This window comes from Anas platyrhynchos, chromosome 1, assembly GCF_047663525.1.
Source record: "Anas platyrhynchos isolate ZD024472 breed Pekin duck chromosome 1, IASCAAS_PekinDuck_T2T, whole genome shotgun sequence".
In the NCBI taxonomy this organism is placed as follows: Eukaryota; Metazoa; Chordata; class Aves; order Anseriformes; family Anatidae; genus Anas; species Anas platyrhynchos.
Window position 1 is genome coordinate 7,339,019 of NC_092587.1, and position 22,202 is coordinate 7,361,220.

Here is a 22,202-nt window from a genome sequence, read left to right on the forward strand (position 1 = left end):
CTTTCCTTCAAAAAAAAAACATAGGAGAAAATCCCAAGAAGCCATCCCGATGTACTCATTCCTAAAACACAGCCTTTGCTCAAGACACAGGAGCAAATGTTCCGCTGAGAAATACTATGGTTGGGCTACATTACCAGCAATTAGTCCCTGGAGACCTGCAAGGTGTCTGGAGCCCTGTTAGAGGGCGGGGTGGCTCTTGAACAGCGTCCGGGATAATGAGATCTACTGAGAGTGGGGTTTGTGAAATGGGAAGGGGTGAGGTAAGCCAATGGTTGCCAGCTCTGACAAAAATTAGCTCTGCCCACCCTCCAGCATCAGCGAGCCATTTCAGCACTGCGTGTGCTGTATTCCCTGCTGCATTTTCCTGGCCAGGTTTCAGATGCTCCCAACCCTCCCAACTCTAATGCGAGGAGGAGAGGAAGCTCTAAGGGTGATCCTTCCTTCGCCACCCACAGCTCTCATTAATAAATGAGAGATGGTGGCACAGGAGGAAGGCAGAGTGGGATTGGGCAATCCTAGACCTGTGCAGGACAGATGGGTCACTTCTGGTCTATTTTTTGTTCCAATTGTAAGGTGAAATGAGTCCAGCGAACAATTTTGTACTTGTTGAAGTACCCCCAGACAAATATGTGAGCAGTTTTGCTTTTATGAAGTGGTGTGGCTGGGAAAGACAGACTTCGGTCAGGGGATGGAGGTGGACAACTCCTTGGGGCCAAAGCTTATAGAGTGATGGGTCAAGGCTTAAGCACTCCTGCCTGGTTCGGTGCTTGTGATGGACTTTTTCTGTGTCATCATCACGTGTCAAAGTCAGCAGCAGCACTTGAACCCAGGGCTTTGCACACCCAGCCACACAACAACCCCCTCGCTACACATAGGTGCAAGTCAGGAGGAGGGCAGTGCCTTCAATTTTGGGTGGCTCTGCCCTTTGCTGGAGCAGACACCTGAGAATAACGAAGCCCTTAGACACGAAGGCCTTCGGCCAGGACACCTACAGGAATGTCTCCTCGCTCCTGCTGGGACATCCAGGCATTGTGATGATAACACACAGAAAAGCCCCAGGCAGCAGCAAGCCCCCTGGACCCACAGACGAGTGCTGTTGACACTGGCTCCTCCGCAGGAATTCAGGATTTCAGCTCGGTGCTATATTTAGGCTGCTCAACTACTGATATTTTCGAAGGTCCTTGGCCTTTGACACGTAAGCGTATTTTCTGGGAGGAAAAAATCCAGCTCTTTACTAAATGGTGGGAAAATGCAGCCCCCAGAAATGTGAAAGTTTCTGAAACCGGAGCCAGGAGCTAGGAAACGAGCAGGGGAGGCTGCGTGATAAATGCTGTCTGCGGGCTGAGCCAAATGCTGAAGGCAGCCCCGTGTCAGGGAGCCTGGGTCTGAGTTAGTGGGACTCAGCTGGCTCCTGACACTACGAACCTCCTGACTATTTACATTGCAGCTTTTACCACGGGAGGAAGAGGAGCTGTTGAGAGCTGATTGTCTTGGGACGAAGAGGGAAGAGGTTGAAAATGGGACACACTTCTTGCTTGAAACGTATTGTCTGCAAAGCAACATCTGGTGTTTAGGAAAAAAAAAAAAAAAAGGAAAAAAATCCCACTTCCAGATTCCTGCTCTGAGTGTATTACAGGACCGGGGTCCGAGGGGAAAAGATTTCTGCGAAAATGGCTTGAATGAAAGGATCCCTTTGTAGGAGGCTGTGACTGAGAAATTACAGGAATGTTTGTGATGTGATATAATAGTGGCAATTAAGAGACATTTCAGATGATGAATGCCTGAGAATATGCGATGCAGCACACTTCCCAGAACTCCTCTTTTTCCAAGATGAACAGTGACTCTGTTCTCCCCTTAATTAGAAACTATCCAACCCCCGTGCTGTGTTTTCCCCTTCCTTCTTCCCTACCTCCTCATCCCAATGACTGCTGTAATGTAATTTGCCTGGCACAATCCGTTCCTCGTTTGCAGGCTGGTTTTGCAAAATCCTTAATTGATTGCCTGAGGTTTTGCAAAGCCGAGCCCAGCCAACGCTCCTGCTGGCTCTCAGGATTGCTGTCCCAGCTGTGACTCCATGCACGATGACCTGCCTGACTCAAGGCTCCTATGGGGACCTAAAAACTATTAGAAAAATGTTAAAAAAGAAAGCAAAAGTGGAGTTTAGCCCAAGTACAGCCACTTACAGCAACACAAAATTCTCCGCCTGCAAGCAGCTCACTCTCCATCACACGAGCTGTTGTTTCGCTGGGATGGAAGTGACTATACAAACCCCTTAAGCACACAGGGCCCTGTGGAAGTGGAGCAGAGCAGGTTTGCAGGGGCTGTAAAACCCACATTTCTGCCCTCCCGGAGCTTTATGAGAGCTGCCAGCACCCCCGAGTGCCGGTGGCCGAAGGCTCCCACGCGGCACAAGTGGTCGCACGCAGCAGGGCTTGCAGGTTGTGCAATGCTGCAGACATCATCCAGCTCCTGCCAGGTGCCGGACGGACACTGAGCCCCCGTTGGGGTGCCAGAAGGAAGTTCACAACACGGAGGAATTTGACCTTGGATAACTTCTTGCATTTGAGACTTCGCTCTGGCTGCCTTGCGGAGCTCTTCATTGGGACTGGGGATAGGAGCAGCCCCCCAGTACGCTTTGTCAGCTGTTCTGGAGTCCTCAGAGGACTCACGTTGTTAAAAAAATACCTCCCAAACTGAAAGGGGAGGAACAAAAAAAGGCAGAGTTTGAAAACCCGTGATTATTTCCCTCCAGCTCAGCTCCATAAGCTTCCAATTTAGGAAAAGGACAACTCTCCTAGGAGAGCCCACGTGAACACATGCAGTGCGCAGTAGGTTTAAATAAAAAACATCAGAGATTAATCAAAATGAACAGACACTAAAAATGGCTCTTTATACTTAAACTACAGAAGTAATGAATGTATGGATGTCGGTAAAAGATTCGCTGTAGCCACTTGCTTGTGTCAAAGGCAGGCAGGGTTAATATCCTCCTTGGTCCAACCTGGGGGAGAGGGAGGCAGGGGAAGGGAAGCAGGACATAGCCCGACTTCAGTGCCTCCTGATACTGCCATTATGGCATTAAAAGTCTTTGCTCTGTTCTTTTTTTTTATTATTATTATTTCTTTATTTTTTTTTCTTTTATTTTTTTCTCTATAACTGCCATGCCCAAGAGCAGCTGTTTTCTCCAAACAGTTGGATGCTGCACAGGATCGCATTAATGGCACAAATCAGCTCCATCTTTGCTCCCTGAGAACGTCCAAAAGAAATTTCATCCCCTGCCCAGAGCCTTTGGTGGAGCAACGAAGGCATTTTGCAATGAGGAGGAAAAGGCAGGCTGTCCCCGTGATGATTTCAGTTTGCACAGAAGAAACAAGTGGAAACCTGATGGGAGTCGACCTATCCCGGGGCTACCCTGGCTCCCAAATTCAGGATGGATTTCTTTTTTTGGGGGAAAACACAGCAAAGGGGTTGAATCGAACAAAAATTCTCCAGAAAAACTCCCCACTGGTCTCAGTTGCTTCGGAGGACTGAATTGTTCAGAAATGTGTCTGTGGGGAAGGCAAAGCTCTTACCAGAAGGGGTTTCTTGGGGCATTCTGAAATGCCTAATTTTTGATAACTAAAGCAGCATGAGATGCTTCCCACCTCATGGTTCAAAATATTGAGCAGAAAATAGTTACGCCTCCGAATACTGCAAATGCAATACCCCCCTTGCCTTGCTGGTAGGTGCATATTTTTTTTCTAAGCAGGGGATCCTCCCTGGGGATCCTCTCAGTTTGGGAAGGCTTCCAAACTTCTTGTTGGTTCCTTGTGGAGAGCAGAGTTTTCACCCCTCACAGCCAAAAGCAAAGATGGGGACAGGAACCCCCAAATCATTGGCAATGGACTTCAAAAGAGCTCAGCTCTGGGTCAGATTCAAACCCATCCCTGGCTGGAAATAATTCACATCACTTGTGTCTGCAGCTTGGCTGTGGCCTCTGGAAGCTGAATTGGCAATCTTAACCCATTTATTAGTGGGCTACAATTAACACCCTGAAAGACTATGCCCGTGTTCATAACCCCGGGCAGCCAGGCTCCTCTCCCAAGAACAGACTCATGCTGGAGATTGAATGTTTCTGACAGAGATGCAGGTTGGAAAAATCTATGCTGGGACAAAGGAACGCCCCATACTCCTCCTGATTTAAGAGGCTGCTATTTTTTTGTGAGAAAAAGACATCGGTCACGAGGCTTGACCACTTGCTCTCCTCCCACGGCCACCCCAAGGCGATTTAATGACTCAGACTCAGGCACTGCCCAGCAAACCCCTGGCGTCCCGTCCCTGCCCTCCAGGAGATCCCTCTGACTCTTGCCTTGACCCACAGCTGCCTTGGAGAGCAGAAGGAAAGATGAGACAGCACGAGCTGCTGAGAGTAGGTGTTTGTGACTATCCGGGGGGCAAAAGGGCTATTGCCCCTGACTTCCAGATGTGCAAGATCCTCTGTGTTCCTCCAGTGAGCTCCACAAACACTTTTTATCTCAAAACCTCATCCTTGGGCAGGACATCCCAGCTATCTCCCAGGCTTCACCTGGGCTGAGTTGCTATTGCTCCCTTGAATGATGCAGTGTGGGATGGAGAGCAGCTCTGGACAGGCTGACTTGGTGTGCCTAGGGGGTGATTAACACTCATGCCCAGCTCAGGTTTCCTCCATAGGCTGATTTCTTTTTTTTTTTTCTGCCTCTTTGGATAATTTCTCTGGCTAAGATGAATTTTTAAGATTTGCGTTTTCATTTTCTTTTCCTTCCCCTGCCTGTCTGAGCCTCTTTGCTTCTGCCTGTAACGAAGATGGGGTGAGAAACTCTGCAAGCCAAAAGCTCCCGAGCAGCTTTTGGAAACATGCGAGGCTCATTAGCCCTTTCTGCAGCTCTGGGGCTTTTGGACAGAGGGCTTTTTCCTCTTTTTTTTTTATATATTTTGTGTGATTAGTGTCAGTTGCCATTGTTGCTTTCCTCTAAAGGAAGCAGTTCAAGTCTCATAAATGCTTAAATATGTAGCAATAAAGTTTGAGACTTCTCAAGGGCAGCCTCACAGCCCATGGACTAGCTCAGCAAAGTAATAGAGAAAAAAAAAATCACAACTGCCTCCTACTAAAGTGGGAATTGAGCAGGCTGCAAGCTTGGAGTGGCCTGACCCAGTTATGATACCTCAAGGAGTGGCTTTAGGGAGCCTGAATCCTCCTAGAGGATTCCCTGGAGCATCTCAGTGCCCTGAGGAGAGAGCATCCCCCAGCAAAGAGCTCAAAAGCCAACTAACCCATTGAAAAACCCTCTGCTTGGCACAAGAGGAGAAAGGATTTGGGTTTGCTGGCTTGAAGGGAGTTGCTTCCAATAGCCTCAGCTACACACTAAGACCTGGATAAGGTTTTAGCTACTCATTTGTGGATTTTGCTGGCCTTTTCTGCTGCCCACCCAACACTCTCACGCACCTAATCCCCCATTTCCTCAGCCTTCATCGTGCTCGGAGCTGACTAGATTAATGGGACATGCTAATATGTCAGGCCTGAAAGGAAAGCAAAGAGCTGGTTGTGTTTGAATTCCACATTAATCTACTTGGCAATGAAGCTATAAATCAAAACCTGGAAGTTTTACCAATCTGAAAAGATGTGTTTAACATTCCAGCCCTTTCCTTCCTCTCTGCTGCCCAGCATTGATTTGCAGAGCCATTTACAGCGGCATGGCAGGCTTGCAGAATTCTGCTTTTACTCCTGAGTCCCTAACTATTCATAGGCACAGTAAGCAGGATGAGAAATGACAGTGAGGCAAGAATGAATTTCCCAGATTGTTCCCTTATGAGCAGAAAGACCCCATTCCTGATGGCCAGTTCCCAGAAAAAGGGCAGAAGGGTTTGGGGCTGAAGCACATCTCCCAACAGCTGGCTGCTCACCAGAAGGCTCAAGCATGCTTGTCATTCTGCCGTGACTTCAGCAAGATGCCAAAGCAAATGGGTTTATTCCCTGCACCCTTCAGGTCTGCTAAACCTCTCCACGAATGGGGAGGTGTTGTCCTACACCTCATTTTGCTCCTTTCCAAACCAGGAGCTCTCAGTGAGCCTCTCTCAAGCTTTCAACGTCTGTTGGTGTGTCCTCTGCAGGGAAAATAAAATTTGTGGTTTGGGGTTGGTGAATAAAAGGAGTGAATTATCTGAACATCAGACCCAAGAAGGATGGAGGTTGGAGGCTGATGTGGCTGAGTGCATCGGGGTGGGAAGGATGGTGGCAGACAACCTGGGCCTCCTCTGCTGGTGGAGCAAGAAAGACAGAAACCACGAAAACCATCTTCTGGGCTTTGATACCTGCTATCTCTGGTCCAAGAGGAATAATGGTGTGTTCAAACACTGCAAAAGCACCCTTGGTGCTAAGGGGCTAAGAGTAATGGGTGATTGATATAGCTGGAAACCAGCTAGTGAGCTGGGAGCTGCAACCTGATCTTGCCTTGCAGCAACCTCCGTTCTGGCACTGGGGTGCCCAGAGCCCCCAGATGTTCCCAAAGGACCCTGGCTTCTCCATTTGTTCCTACAGAACCTTCTCCATCACTCCTTGGCCCTTTATCCTCCTGCCAGCATGGTGAAACAGTCTCTTGCTCTTCATTTCAGGTTTAATGTTCAATCCCTGGATGCTACAGCCCAGCTCCCTCCTTAATCCCATTACCTCGAAGTGGATATATGGGGAGCAATGAGGTATTGAAGGCAATTCTGCTCTCCTGTCTGTAGCCCCCAGTGAGTCATTTAGGTCGTCTCTGCCTCAGTTTCTAGGGCAGTAAAATAGACATGATGCTACTTAACGCCTCTGCAAAGTAGTTGGTGAATACAAAGCAGTGCACTACTGCGTGCAGGAATTAAACGGCTGCGAGGTTTGGTCCTGCAGCTCCTCCACAGGCTGCTCTGCATCCTGCCTGGGACTCGGTGGGAGCAGTTGGTGGGATTTGGAGCAGACAGTCACATAAACACATTTTTACTGAAGATGTAGGTCCCGGTCTGCTTAATGTTCTTTGACACTGCACAGGCAGGGCCGGGAAGCTAAAACATTTGTTGATGGATTTGGAGATTAAATAAATAGTGAAATATCTTCAGGATGTTAAAATACAGAGCTGACTGCCTGCAATAAAGCAGCCCTCCCCCAGCAGCTCCTAAAAGGGCAGTGTTTCCGCAGCAGCCAGCGCTGTGTTCATTCACGGGGCTGTTTTTTGTAGGTCAGAGCAGTCAGACATCTTCTGGGCACGGGTAAAAATGCACCCGGCAGCTCAGTGGCATCTTGCACAACTAAAAGCTTCAGCTGGAAGTTTAGTCTTTGCTATCTCCTTTCCTCAATGGGTTGCAATCACACAGTTGGAAAGCCACTTGGTGGATCACGAAACACAATTAAAATATAGCAAAGGTTCAGCACAACTGACCTAGAGCAAGTAGATACCAAAGGCCTCTAGTTCTCATGTGTCCTGAGTGCCACAGCATCACTTAAAGACAATGAGAAATGGTTTTACTCAGTACCTCCAAAATTAAAATCCAGCTTAGAGATCAAGAATTTTTGATTGTTTCAGTCTCTCTTATAACTACTGCTCACAGCCTGAGCAACTGCAGACTTGTGACTGCCACGTCAGTATGGATCTGAAGGCTGAAATCTGCAGTGGACAGGATGGGATCCTGATCAGCACACCCAACATCACACCCAAATCGCTATTCTATCTACCTCTGCTAGTGTGTTGCCACTGAATTCCCTACAGCCAAGAAAGTAAAGTCTCACTTGTTGGGAATACAGGGAAATGGTGCCCAGAGATGGGCAGTGACTGCAAGACCTCTGGGTTTTCTCTGTTTGGAGAAGGTAGAAATTCTGTTTAGGGTGAATTTGGGTACCTTGGGTTCTGATGACATTCATGAAGGAAATCCCATGCTCTGGTGGGAACCTACACAGATTTTCTCCGGGGCCACAAAGTAAACCCAGGTGTCATGAAGGTGCAGAAGGTACAGGCTATGCATGAACTGGCTGTGATGCAGACACCTACAGATCTCCATCGGGACAGAAAGGTGCTGAGGATGCTGCCAGGAACCGGACTGATGCTGTTGGGCAAAGCCAGGCACCTCGCCCTGCTCAGACCCCTTGGACCAGGCAAACCCACGCCTGGTCTTGATACTCACACCCACATGATCACACAAACATATTTCCCTATCACCTGCTCCTACCTGCTCTCTAAGAAAAAAGGAGAAAAAATGAGAAAAATGTTTTATGCTGTACCGACACCCCCAAGTCAACTTCAGCAAGGCTGAACCTGCAAGTGACTCCAAAACAGATTCACTGGGAAGAGATTAGATCAAAGAAGAAAGCATAAAAGAAAGGGATATGTATATAGTGGTGTATGAGAATATTTTGCTCAATTTTACTAGGTTATCTAATATTTCATTTTAGGGCTGTTTCAGTTCTGGTGCCAGGCAGAGGTGCTACAGCTGATCTATGCTCCGCTCTCAAGATGCAGCAGCAGCAGGGATTAATATATTGCAGCAACAAAACTAGCACAGTCAAGAGATTATTTGTTCATCTAAACACCAAACAATGTAAGAACTCTCTGTGTCCGGGTAGGAAGTTATTAAACTGTCAGGCTCTCTGTCCCGGCAATACTCCACTAAAATACTCTGTCAGCATTTAAGCAGGAGGATGCTGGCTGCTGGAGGAAATGTAGCTAGGATTAACATGCATAAATTCAGAGCCTGTTATCAGCTCATGCTGGTCACTGCTAATACCATTGCTTCTGGCTGGGAAGAGCAGCTATGAGATGCCTTTCCCAAGCAAAACCCCACCCATCAGCAATCTCCCAGTACCCGGCCCACCATTTCTGGCCCTCTCCAGGCTGGAAGCTGATGGGTGATAAGCAAATAACCTCAAGCAAATAAGGTGGTGTGGTTTTAATGAGCTTCTGCAAATGTTCACCGGTTCTGGCTGAGAAATGGGCAGCCACTCAAGCCAGTTTGTGTCTCATCCTCTCCGGTGAGCGTCAGGCTGCATCAATGCTCATGGGGCAGGAGGGGAGGCATCTTTGCCAGTCCCATTTTCCTGGTAGGTCTAAGGGAAGGGGGATAACATGCCATGGACATGATATAATGCCATGCAGGGCAGCTAAAGATGTGCATGTTGTAAGGCAAACAGTGCACTTGTGCAAGTGCTCAGTGCACATCAGGGTAAATCAGGTATTAGACCACCGATCCCAGGAGAGTTGTCACACTTCCATGGGCAGCAGCATCCCCCAGTGCCTGGTATTTAGGCTGGCATAGGAGATTTATAGTCTGAGCCTCGATGCATCTCCTGGCTATTCAGTTTTTAGGGGTGGTTTCACATGGGTAGAGAGTAAAGCGAGATTCAGCACTGAGCTGCCTTGCTTCCCCTTCCCATGGCCACGTGGGCAGCTCAGTTCACACGGGGCCATCACCTGATACATCCCAAGATGGTCTCAAGCTGTACCCAGGACCACCAGGGTTATCCGTGGGATGTGGGGTCCTTCTGGGCAATGGGTTTGTGTTATTGGCTGCAGGCATCCTCTAGGATAAATGAATACTTAGGATAAACACACTGCCCATGCCTGCTGAACTCCAAAGGCAGCCATAAAATCTATTCTTGAAGTCGGCAGAAACCAAAGCATGATTTGAAGCTGGTTCAAAACTTGCTGAAATTGCTCTAAGCCTTCCCTTGGTTTCCCTCGATGCAACACACGCAGTTTCTACAGGCTCTTAATCTGGCCTCTTCTGTATAACTTGGCTTCACACATGGAGACTTCCAAAGCACAGGAAAAGCAGAACACTAAGCAAATAGGAGTAGCAGAAAATGCCTTTTCCAAATGCAAACACCCATCAGTCAATCCAACGTCCAGCATTAGCCAAACCAGTGAAGCCGATAAATATTGTAATGGGTTTGTCCCTGCAGCAGAATAAACATCTAGCCTCGGTTGTCTGATTAAAAAAGCAGACGAGCTGGATGCCAGTTGGCTTACAGCAACCTTTCAACCTGGGCTCACCTATGGACTGGAATAAAAGTTGCTACTCAACTTGGCATCCAGTTCCAACAGCTTCGCTGTGACGTTAACACAGAGGATTTAACCCAGTTTAGTCGGTCCCAGTAATAAACACAATTTATTAGAGCTGTTAGCTTAGCTCTCCAGAGCAGCCAGCCCCAAAGCTCCGCGTCCGCTGCTCAGAGCAGCAGAGGGGAAGGCAGCCTCCATGCCACGTAACACATTTACGGGATAAAACAAAAGGTTTGGGCAATCAGATGCCTCAGACTTGCCAGACTGAGCAGTCGGAAGGCATTGCACAAGTCACTTAGGGACAACCAGTGCCTCTGCAGCTTAAAACTGACCGCGCCTGCCCATTTTCTACCAGCAGGTTACATGTCTCGAGGTGTCCTTTCCTCCATGCAAGTTATAAATCGCTTTTGTGCCACCATGGGGACAGCTCAAGGACACAGCCCAGCTAAGGCTGGCCATACTTACAGGTATAAAGCTTCATAAGGAGAGGGGACAGAGCAGGGTGACCCTTAATTCCCATTATTCCCCACCACGCTATGGGAAGGAGATTTGGGACCAGTGTTCAGCCTCAGGAACCCCACCACCATCCCCAAATCCTGCGTTTCTCCCCCACTTTAGGTCTCTGCCCCACCACCTGCAGTGGGACCCACAGCAGGCGGTAGGAGCAGGACTGGACCCCGTGTGGCTCTCCAGGAGGTTTCCCTGCTGCAGCACCAGGATTTGAAGGTCTGGCCTGGTGTTTTATAACCCTACCTGATAAACGGCTCTGGAAATGCACCATGGCTTCAGCATGAGCTGCAGGACCCTCAGATTTCCAAAGCGGCAAGTCCTCAGAGCCCGGGACGTCAGGCTCCACACCAGGCTGTCCCAGCTGTAGAGCAGATCCTCAAAGCCAAAGAGCACAGCAGCCATGCCAGCTCCCCCTGCAAAACGCCCGCGTCTCCCTGCTCGGGGCGATCGGCTGGTCCCCAGGCGCCTTTAGGGACTGCAAGGTTAAAAAGTCACGGCCATTTCCATCAAAGGAGGAGCAGCAAAAGAAAAGGAAAAAAGCAAAAACAAAACAACAACAACAACAAAAAAACACACAACCAACCCCAAAAAAATTCAAAACCACCAAACCAAACCCGACAACAAAAAAAGCAGCAGCCAAAATAAACTGGGGATGTGCCTTTCTCCCTTCGCACACACCCTTCAGGATGTGGTTTGTCCCTGCCTGTGTCTTCTCAAGGCGAGTTCTGCTGCACCCGGGGGCGAGCAGGGAAGAGGTGAAAATACCCCTCCTGACTTGGGGAGGCAATCGCACATCCCTCGCGGAGGGCTTCGTGGATGCACTGCATCACCTCCCAGCTCTCCGCGGCAGAACCAAGAAGCAAACTCGGATCCAAAGTCATCACTTTGAAAGCTCGGCGCTGGGACTCCATCCAGAGGGAGGAAAAAAGCCGCTCGCTCTCCCTCTGCCAACATTCCCAAGACATTCCAGAATGGGGCTTAACTCTTTCAACCACTCCCAAACAACAGCTGAGAAGACAGCTTTGCCACATGCAACGTTTCATCCTTTTGTTTTACACGTTGACTAGCCATTGCACGGTTACAATCCGGTCTTTTTTCCACCCAAATGTCTCTTTTGGAGCTTTTACACATTTTGGACCCAGAAAGATACTCGGTCTTCATGTGAGACTTATGTAACTGTCTGAAAACCAGCCTATTTACCCAAGGGATGATATCTTGGAAAGTTGCATGGATTAAACAATATCTATTTTAAATCAGTCTGATTCAGCTGCTGTGGACATATTTTTAACCCTTGCCAAGCTTGAATTAGTAAGGGTGGGTCTCATCTGAGCAAGCACAGGAGAATGTCATTCAGTTCTCCACACCTGAGCTGGACAAAAAAGTGCCTTTTTAATATGGTTTTGAAAATAATTTATCACCACAAGGCCTTTGCAGTCCAATTAAATCACCATAAAATCCATGTGGTTAAATCGCAACACTTTTTTTTTTTTTTTGACTTAATTCTTCTGCTCCTTGTCCTATGCTCTTTCCGCTAAGTTTTAATATCCAGGTGGGGAAACTGAGGTGGAATTGTTTTTTTACCAAAACCATAGAACAAATCAGCAATCTTGATGACAGCTGTTTATCTTCTTTCACTCGTTTCACTCTCCCTACAAAGAATTGTGGAGGAAAAGGACTTGAAGGAAGCCAGATGGGGATTGCCTACATGGAGGCATTTTTTAGCGGGTTAGACAGGACAACCCCACTTTGAGCTGAAATTATGAGGGACCTGCAAGCACTGAGTCCCTAAAACATCAGATGTTGGGTTCTCATAAAACAGAACTGAGAAGATACCACTTCCCCAAAACCTTCATCGTTTCTCTGATTTACTCTCTGGATGGGGAAGGAGCAGGGACATTCATTACTGGCTGGTTTTCCACAGCCTTGTCCCAAGCTGACCCCAACCATGGTTTGATCTGGAGGGCACGAAGTGAGCGCTGCATCATGACCACAATGTGAGGATGCTCATCAGCCCATTGACAGGGAGGTGAAGGGCCAGGAAAATAAAGCTGCAAAATTCATGTTTTCAACCTAATTGCTTCTTCAGTGCACCATTTTTAGAGTGGCATCATAAAAAAAAAATACTTCTTTCAACCTTATTAGATGCTATTTATCCTGCAAAGTGCTATTTTCTTCCCTCCTCCCTCTGACCCCATGTGTCTGTTTTCTTGGTGTCCAGCCTCTGCTCCTAGTCCCTCCTTGCTCATCCCCTTGACGATTTCTTTGCCTGCCTGTAAACTAGGTAACACACTGCCTCCGTTTGTAGCGAGGTAGACAAGGGACCAGGAACTATAAAGCCTCATTTGGAAGAAAGATATTTTTTATATAACTTGACAAGACAATATTTGCTCCAGGCTACAGCCTAGTGCATAAGATCTTTGCCTGGGAGCACAAGAGAGGAAAAGAAAATGTGTTTGATAAAGGAAAACAGAAGGGGGAAGAAACCATCGCGAGTGATTGCTCTGGGATGTGATCTAACCCCTTTGGTATTCTGCAAGGGGGAGAGGAGGGGAAATGGAGGATATGCCACAGGTTTAAAATTAGCTGCTCCACATGTGCATTTGGTCTTTCTGTGTGTTTGAAAGGAGACTTTTGGCCCCCTGTCCCAGCTTGGTAATTACTCAACAGATGAAGGCAGCTCTGAAGGAGCATTTTCACTCTGCTGATGACATAATCAGACTTTCAGAAAACACTTTCCCTACATATTTATTTAACTGATAGACTGGAGCAGGCTCCTTAGGAGTCACTTGAGTCTATAGGAGGCCCAGTGAGCATCTGAATGTGTAGATTTACCTCCATGATTAGAGCAGATTGTTTGGTTTCCTGCAGAGGTTTTCCTGCTGATTAGACACATACTATTTTTGAGGGGGTAAAAGCTGCCTGAATGCAGATTACCCGGCCCAGCTAGCAGCTTCCGAGGGAACTGCAGCCCTGGATGTTTCTCAGGCAAAGGCAGACCTGTCCCCTCCAGACCCCAGCTCCTCTGGACCCTGAGGGGGAAATTAGTCCTGGAATGAGGGTGCGAACTGCCTGATTGTGGATTGAGCAAAATAAGGTAGGTTTGTGATGAAATTCTTTTCTGGAAGCACAAAGGAGAAGGTGCAAATGTCTATCCAAAGAGGCCAGAAGTACTTGCTACAGGGAGCAGCAGAAGTGAGAGGAGTAATAAAAGAACAAGACTCAACGACTTGGCTCTTCTGCTGGAGTACATGCTAAGTCTCTTCTGTAAAATCATCTTACATTTCTGTAAAACACAGTTACTTTCACCTTTTCTGAGTTCAGTTGGGAAAAAAAAAAGGTCCTCTGCACTCTACACAGATCTATAGATATTTGCAGGTCTTCCCAACGCAGCCTCTCTAATTATGCACTGATTATTTCCCGCTGTCTCTGAGAAAATGTCAGGCAAAACATTTACTACGAAACCTCCCACGTTTTACTGACAGTCCAAGGGCTGTTACTAGGGTATAAAAATAGCTCCTTATTTTCCATGAAAAAAAAAAAAAAAGAAAGAAAAAAGAAAAAAAAAAAAAGAAAAACCCATTGGGCTGCTGCTTTGTTTCACGGGGCTGTCACGGAAGGCTGAGGTTGGGTTTCTCCACCCAACCCCATCACTGAGCTCCTCCTCACCGTGGTCCCTTGACAGCCACCCCAGTGCTGATGTAGGTTGATGCTGTCTGCATTGGGAGCTCGAGAGATGGGTCTACATTTTTTCCTTTAGGCAGACGTTACGTTTTGCCCTCGGAAGGAGAAGTGCAGCATTAATCTCCAGCGCTCTTTCGAGTAAGTCCCTACCCACATCTTTCCGATGGGTGTGGATGTGCCTGGGGGTGTTGACAGACAGACGAGCCGGGTGGAGGGCGGCTTCCTTTGAGCTTGCTGTGGATGTACCAGAAATATCCTGTTTCTGCTCAGCATATGGCCCCAACGGTCCCTGCAGCTCCAGGCCAATGGGCTCTTTTAAGTCTTATTTCAAATCCATTATCCTTTTTGATCTTTATTTCTCTATAATGTTAAGAGGATAAATGTTGTTAGATCTTCCTGTGTAAAGTTCCCTTTCATGTGGAAGCCTCATGCTTTCTTGTGCTGGAAACTGTTCTTTTTTTTTTCCAACAATAGTTTTCTTGGAAATCTTGTGTTTTCCGAGATGTTTAGCTAGCTGCATTTTCCTCCTTGTGCCTTAACGACACATCGTTTTCTTGGCTGATGAGACAGCATCAGATAGGGACGACCCACAGTCAAGTGAAAAAACACATGGAAAAGGAGCTACCCCCTTCCTTCACGTGTGCCTACAGCCAGGGCCTTTGGTGGGAGCTTACAACATTCAGCTCCCTCCCATAACTGCTCTGGACCACAAACTCTGCAGAGATTTCCAGACAGGCGTTGGGCTCCCAATCCCTTTGAGAGTCTGAGCCTCTGGGCTTGCCCTGTTCCCACCCCAACCAAGGTGGTCTCATCTCTCAAGTCAACCCATCTGGGCTTCTCCCTCTTTCCCCTGGCAAGTGGCCTCACTGCCACCCAAGGAGGGACCGTGGAGGGTTTCTGCGTGTTCAGGTCAGTGCAGGCCAGTTGGAGCTTCCCAGAGTACAAGGACTAGATACCAGGGGCTTTATTTCCAGTAGCTTTGCCAGGTTTTGAAGTTTGTATAAGCAAACGTTGGAGGAAAGGGTTTTAAAAGAAGCTTGGCATGTTTTTTTTTTTGAGTTGAAGAAGCAGATCCTCAGACTTTGAGGGCTGTAATAGACAATATATATGTTCTAGGCATAGGAAACGTACCTAAATTTTTAAAAGAGAGTAAAAATCGAGTATGGATATCTAGACTGGCCTGCTAAAAGCTTTGTTCAAATGCCTGTGACCATTAGAGCGATGAAAATGAAGAGTAACTCTGCTGACCCTGCAATCATTTTGGATTGCTGTAATATAATGACCTCCCTCTGGCTGGGCCATGAGACCTGGGCAATAATCCTGCTTGCACCCGTGCAGCATTGAACAGAGGGCACAAACCCTCCTAGTACCTTTTTTTGGAGCTGCAGGTCAAGAAGACACTTGTGGGATTATCTTCTTGGAGGTTTTCTGCTCTATGTAAATGTGAGGAACACGTCTGCATCGCACCTTCTAACCTCACCCATCACACGTACCCCAGCCACGGATGTAAAGAGCTTCCACCCCACACCCCCTGGCCACTGACAGCCAGGCAACTCTTCTGCAGAGAAAATGCCAGAAACCGAAGGCTTCTCTGCCAGTTGCATTTTAAGATGAACATCATGAGTCGGAAATCCTGGCCAATTTCCTCAAGATGTTCTCACGAGCCCATATGGCCTAAAATGTTCCATAATGAAAAGAACTGCTGCTTTGCAGCAATAACTGAATGAAAATTTACTATTCCAGTCATCCACCTTGATCATAATATCTCTAAAGCTTTCTGAAAATGTGAAGTGCTCTGGCAGTGCTAAGTATTATCGTTATGCGAACAGCAGCTCCTTCGGCAGCAGGCTGTACGTGTCCTCACTTTAGAGGGATTTTTATTGACTGACACAGGAGAGTATGTCATATCCTCAAATCATACACATTTAATTTCCTAAAGTAAGCTACGTTAGTGATTTAACAAGGTTTAAAAGTAAGCGAGTCCTACGAAGCTGGGCTCGTACTTGTCCCTAATGTTCAAGCTGCTCAAGTGATTTCACTTCTACGGTGCAGAGATGTGAAAGAGATTGTGCAGAGATTTGTTATTAAATCCTCTTTCTCTGTGAGCGCTGCAGTGAATGAGTCTGCAGGAGGGGATGTAGGTCAGAGCAATGTATTAAGTAAATAGTGCAGAACAGCCACGGAAAGTGAATGGCGAGATCTTAAATACGATTATTCACTTTGGAAACCCAAGCTTATGATTAAGTCCGATCCCGCTGGGGACGGCGACGTCCTGTGACTGGGGTGCCCAATCAAAGCCGTACACACTCCGCACATGCCCATCACTGCTAGGTTCATCATCGTGCTGCTCTCCTGCATTGTTTGCAGAAATGCTCAGGAGAATTACTTTTGGACAGAAGGAAAGATAAAAAAATATAAAAAAATATCCCAGCCTGCTTAGGAGGCATGTATAGACAGTGGGCAACGGAAAGCTCATCCAGCAGCTGAGCTGCTTTCCTTCCACGTTACTCACTGCTGTCTAAAATAGCCTTTGGCAAGGTTCAGGGGGAAGCAACGTGAACCTCAGGCAAGGCTGTGTTTGTGCCCATCAGGTGGGCGCTGAATTTCAGATGAGATTGAACACACCTGGCTGCTCACCGAAGGAGTCACACCTGTTCACTTACGCTTGCCTTGCTTCTAACTTTTCTTTATCCCTTTGGTGACTGGAGCAAATATTTGCATTCACGAGGGGTTCCCCAGTACCCATGTATTCACATCATTCCTAATTATACATTTAGCATGTGTTTCTCACCCCTTCTCAGAAAATGCTGGACAAGCTGTCGAAAGTCCATGGCCTTAGCCGTGGTTTGGAGGACACATTGCTGCACATTGCAGGTGTCTCCCAAGCGGCGCTATTTGCCTGGGGGAGAAGACAAATCTGGTGGCTCATAAAAAGCCAGTCTGCAGTTTTGCCCTATGGCAAGAAGGATAATTTAATGAAGGGCGGCCTTGCTGTCTATGTACAAATGTCCTGTTTCAGTAGAACATTTTCTTATAACTACTCCTGCAGATATATTTAAGTAGTCTGTCTGATTCAGACCCTGTGGTAACACTCACAGCATTCAGCGCCTAATACAAAGTCTGTTCTGTTCACAGACAAGAGCTGAGCGTTTCATTAAAAAGAAGGAGGGCAAAGGGAACATATTTTAGAAAATCAATGGACCAGATTTCTCACGTTTGATGTTGCTTATGGGTTGGAAAGCCTGCTGCTGTCTAAGTTAAAGCACATATGTTTAATTTATTCTGAAGCTCCTTATACACGATCATTTCAAATAAATGCCTGCTGCTTAGGATGTAATAGTCACTGGGAAGGGAGGAAGGATATAATATAAGCAGGTCAAATTTGACCTTCCAAGTAGCAATGAGAAGGAATCTGGTCCTCTTCCAGAAAAGTCATCAGTTTCCTGAGTAACATTAGACAAGTCACATAACTTTATGGGTCTCCATTTCCTCAGTAGATTAATTCACTGGCATTTGTCAGGTGCTATGAAATCTCAGGGGAGCTGTTTTACATTAAAAAATAAATATGTGTTCAGCCTGCTGGAAAGCCAAATGGTCCTATTCCGCAAGAATTATGCAGCAAAAAGCAGAAATACTGAAGATATCTTTGATCCATAATGCACTGTCTGTGTTGAAAGATCCTACACTGATTATCAAAATAGGTACAACCGTGGGTGAATAAATGATCCCCGGGGTGAAGGCTGGTTATGTACATACACACCCCCTGTGGGAGCAGCACTGTATACATCCAGGTGGTGCTAAATGCACCTGGGGAAGGTGCTGTGGAGGAAGGTGATGGCTCTGCTGACTCTGGAGTACAGAGGTCCCAGGGGAAACCATGGCCTGAGCTGCTAACACCACAAAGCACGATGCCTGCCCACTCATTCATAGCATCTCCAAGGGGCTGACACATGGGACTGGTGTGGTTATCTCTGTTGCCACAGAACAATTAATCTGCAGATGGGAAACTTGGGAGTCAGCGCAGGGGGATTAAAGCACTGCAGCAGATCTTCACGCAGAGAGCATCTCCCCAGCTGGGACCAGTCAGACCCTCTCCGCAGAGCATGAGAGCTGACCTCTACCCCGTTTACTCCCGAAACACAGACCCCTGTGGTTGATGCTAATGGAAAATCTCCATTTGCGTTGCAGGACAGTGCTGGATCCGTGCCATCTGAAGTGATAATGCATGCACAGTTGACAGAAGATGATAACTTGTGCTTACGTTGCTGCTCAACTTAAAACCCTGTACAAACACCAGTTTCTATTGCCTCACAATGCTCTGGGAGATTTGCATCTTTGATCTGCCACCAGAGCCGTGGATAATCTGGGACAAGGGGCCTGATGTGCCCGTGTGGGACAGCCAGTCGCTGTTTTCCCCTTTTTTCAGCTATTTTCTGTAGCTGCTGTTACACCCACGTACCCCCCAGCACTCCCAGACTGGGTGCAGAGCTCCAGGAGGTATAAATAGCAGCCCAGACTCTGTCTGCAGAGGTGGAGTGCAGTTAATCAAACTCCCCCATGCTCTGCCTTCCAACCTGATGATTTACAGCGTGGAATTCAAACTCACTGCCTTGCTTGTTTGCTAACACGTCTGGAAAATGGATCGAAAGCTGACGGATCGAAGCAGCGAGTCAGTCACCTCGTTGTCTCTATGGACAGAAGACTGAAGCTGTTCAGAAGTTAAAACAAAGAGGATTTACACTCTTGACTTGGAAATTTATGACTCATTCCCATTTCGGTCGTTGTTCGAAGCGGCTGTCATTTCCCCTGCCCCCAAAACATCCATGCCATAAAAAATAAAACCCATAAGCTCTTTGCTGCCCTTATCTCGATGCACAAAGAATTCAAATGTTCACGTTGCTAACTGAAACTTGATTTCCTGTTATTAGGAAGGACATCCTAGTATTTAAAAACATGAGATTTTTATTTTTTTCCCCTTCTTCAATCCAGGCAGAATGTCTAATGATTCTGGGGTTTGTTTCCTGCTTGTAATTAAGTAGGTCACAGCTGCAAAGCAAGAGAACAAGAAAATATTCAGATCACACAAAGCCAAGAATGATTAAATCATTTGCAGCTGAAGGATATGGCAGATTTTTTTTCTATTTTTTTTTTAAGAAGCCTCAAGTCTGAGGAAAACAAATGCAGGAACTTTTAAGAGAATGATGAACTTGGAAGTTCTGCCCAAGCGCCACAGTAGCTCGGAAAGAAAGAGTGATCAAAACCCAGCTAACGTTGTTCACAAGTCAAATAGCTTTCTGTGGTTGAAACGAACTCACTTCGTCACTGCTCAGGGCCATATATTCTATCCCTTCAGTTCTCTCTGAACCACATGTAAAAGCACCCTAATTTCTCCTGGGCAATTGCCACCAGGCCAGATGTGGCAGAGCTCTCCGTGTTGGCCTGAAATGCCGTGCTCTGCCTCTCTGGTGGGTCAGACACAGCACACAGACCCTGTGCCACTCCAGACACATTTTGGTCTCACCACAACCTCTCCCTGTTCTGGAAGGTCCCACGGGGCTGAAGATCTTTTGATCTGCACTCACAGCTCTTGGTGTCACCTCTTTTTGGCTCCCACTCCATCTCCATTTAGGATGGTGAGCCGTTCTTGTTGCCTACATGACTACCTTCATCCCCCAAGCAAGTAGTAGGGCATGGTCCTTCACCCTTAATGAGCCATTCACACATGGGTTGGAGAACCTCTAAGAGCAGGGTTAGGATCTGGGGTTCATCCTCATCCCAGACAGGCATCAGCTAACAAAGTCATGCCACAACCTGGCAAAGCAGGGAAAAGCTTCCACTGCGGAGCTGGGGTGTCCATCTGTGTGAACTGGGCACTTCAAGACAAAGTTGGTCCTATCCGACCTCATTTGGGTTATTGCAGGATTCCGAAGGGAAACAGAGAGATGAACATTTCCATCATGGTGCTTTTTGAGGGTGCATTTGCCTAGGCTTTGGTATAAACTCCTCCAAGACATTGTTCAGGCAAAACAGGGAATGGAGAACAACCTCCCTGCCACCCTCACCTTGCCCAGGTACAGTACTTGGGATCACTCTGCACGGGACAGAAAGGAGATGAAACAGGACACTCAGACATGAACATATTAAACCACTGCCTAGGTTTATAGGGCAGTGGAGACATGTCCCAAAAACACTGTAGCTCTAACAATAGGGTTGTTATTCTGGACAGTGAGAGAAATGGTCTTTGGGAGGATTTATGTCTGAAACCTACCAAAATCAACAACAGACAGGGCAGTGGTGCAGTCAGACGAGGAGCACTGCCTTGGGAGGGAGCACCCTGACTCTGATTTCAAAACAGGGCTTCAGTTTTGTCAGAAAAACGGTTGAGACAGCACAGAATAACAGCAACGAAAACATATCGCTGTTTCCATAAAACCGTGATCACAGGAGACACAAATCCCAGCGATTTTAAATTGCCGATGACCTCATGTTTTCTCAAGCTCTGACTGGGGAGCCGCGATGGGAACGAAAAGCCCACGTCCATGGTATTCTGGGCTCTGTCCCTGCCTGACCGGACGCGATCAGTTCACTCCGGGATAAGGGAACGTGGACTTTTATGTGAGCATTTCTTGGCTTGGCAAGCTAGGAACTCGGGGCGGGGGGAGAGACGGTCACAGCCTCCCTGATGGGTGATCATTACGAAACACAAACAACGAAGGGTTTCTTAGAGCTTGGTCCCTGGGGAATCTGAGGCCAGTCCTGCAGTCTCTCCTTGCAAAGCACTGACCTCGTGGGAGAGGGACTGCATGCAGGAGCATGGTGACACATATCGGGGGCTGCAGAAGATGCCTGGTCCAGCTTCATGTGATCTGGGACATCTGGAGTTGTGGCCTTCTGTCTGGAGTTTCTTTAAAAGATGCCCATTTTTAGAAAGTTTTGCTTCCTTCTTTCTGAAATGGGGATGGAGGACTCCTAGGGAAGGGAAGTTGTTGTCCTCATCAGCACTGGGCTCTGTAGGGAGTGTTCAGAGACCTCACAGCATCTCTTGGCCTTTGCAGGAAAACATTCATGCTACCCACACCCTTGTCCTGAATCTTTCAGCAATTTCCCTTCCAAATGAGGGGGAAAACAGACCCCATGGATTAGTACAAAGCAAAGCTCAAGGACGGAAGATTTTCAAAACGCTGCCGTGACTCTGAGCTCGGCCAGCACTGCACGACCTGCTGCGACTGATTTTTAAGGAAAAGGGGCTAAATCATCAACTGGCATCAGCCTACTTATCTTTTCTCTGGCAGCAGCCCCCAGAAGCTGGAATTTGGCCCCAAGGCCATTTTAACTGCTCTCCGGTGACTGATTAGATGCACTGGCATGTGCTAACATAACTGAGCTGACTGTGCTCTTAGAAATCAACGTCCTCTGTTTTTATGACTCTTCTTGGCCAGGTTCCCACGTGCTGTAACTGAAGCAAATCCTTTTTTTTTCATCTGCAGGAAACTGCCACTATTGGTGCATTTGAAAGTTTACAGGAGGATACTAGATGGCTGCGTTAGCGAAGGCAAGGATGGAAAAAAAGGAAGCTTTCCAACAATTCAGTGTGGAAATTATGAAAATTGGAAGGCCTCCTCCCAGTCCCTGGTGTGGTTTGCAGCACGGGCTGGGTGGAGAGATGCTGGAGAAGGAGGAAGGGAGTGTGGATGTGCATTTCCAGCCATCAGGAGGCCTGAAGCTTGATCCTGCTTGAAACTCACCTGGATTAGGACAGTGTCACCAATTCACCTTGGCTCTTACTCTGAAAGCCCCCTGGCTGCCAAGCAGGAATGACAGTACTGGCTGGGTCTCGTACAGTTTGGTGAAGATTAATGTCTGTAGAGCCCTTAGAAGATGGAAAGCCCTACATATAGTAAGAAATCATTTTTAAGTGTGGCTAGGACTGCCAAGCTTCCCTCTTGCAGTAGCCTATCTGTCATATTAGCCTTGACA

The 22,202-nt window shown here is 47.4% G+C and overlaps 1 protein-coding gene across 10 annotated transcripts in view; it reads right to left on the bottom strand.

Moving 5' to 3' along the window:
* FRMD4A (FERM domain containing 4A) overlaps positions 1 to 22,202 on the bottom strand; it is a 348,357-nt gene that overhangs the window by 153,269 nt on the left and 172,886 nt on the right. The window contains exons 1-2 of one of the 10 annotated variants that reach the window (XM_072024311.1): positions 11,223 to 11,421; positions 10,788 to 11,019 (exon numbers count right to left, since the gene is read on the bottom strand). The exons of 6 other annotated variants lie outside the window; for them this stretch is intronic. In XM_072024311.1, coding sequence (XP_071880412.1) covers positions 10,788 to 10,946 — 159 coding nt within the window. In that variant the 5' untranslated portion in view covers positions 10,947 to 11,019; positions 11,223 to 11,421. Of the gene's footprint in view, positions 1 to 10,787; positions 11,446 to 22,202 lie in introns of those variants that run through there. 3 more of the 10 variants (XM_072024271.1, XM_072024642.1, XM_038173182.2) reach the window with 3 other exon arrangements.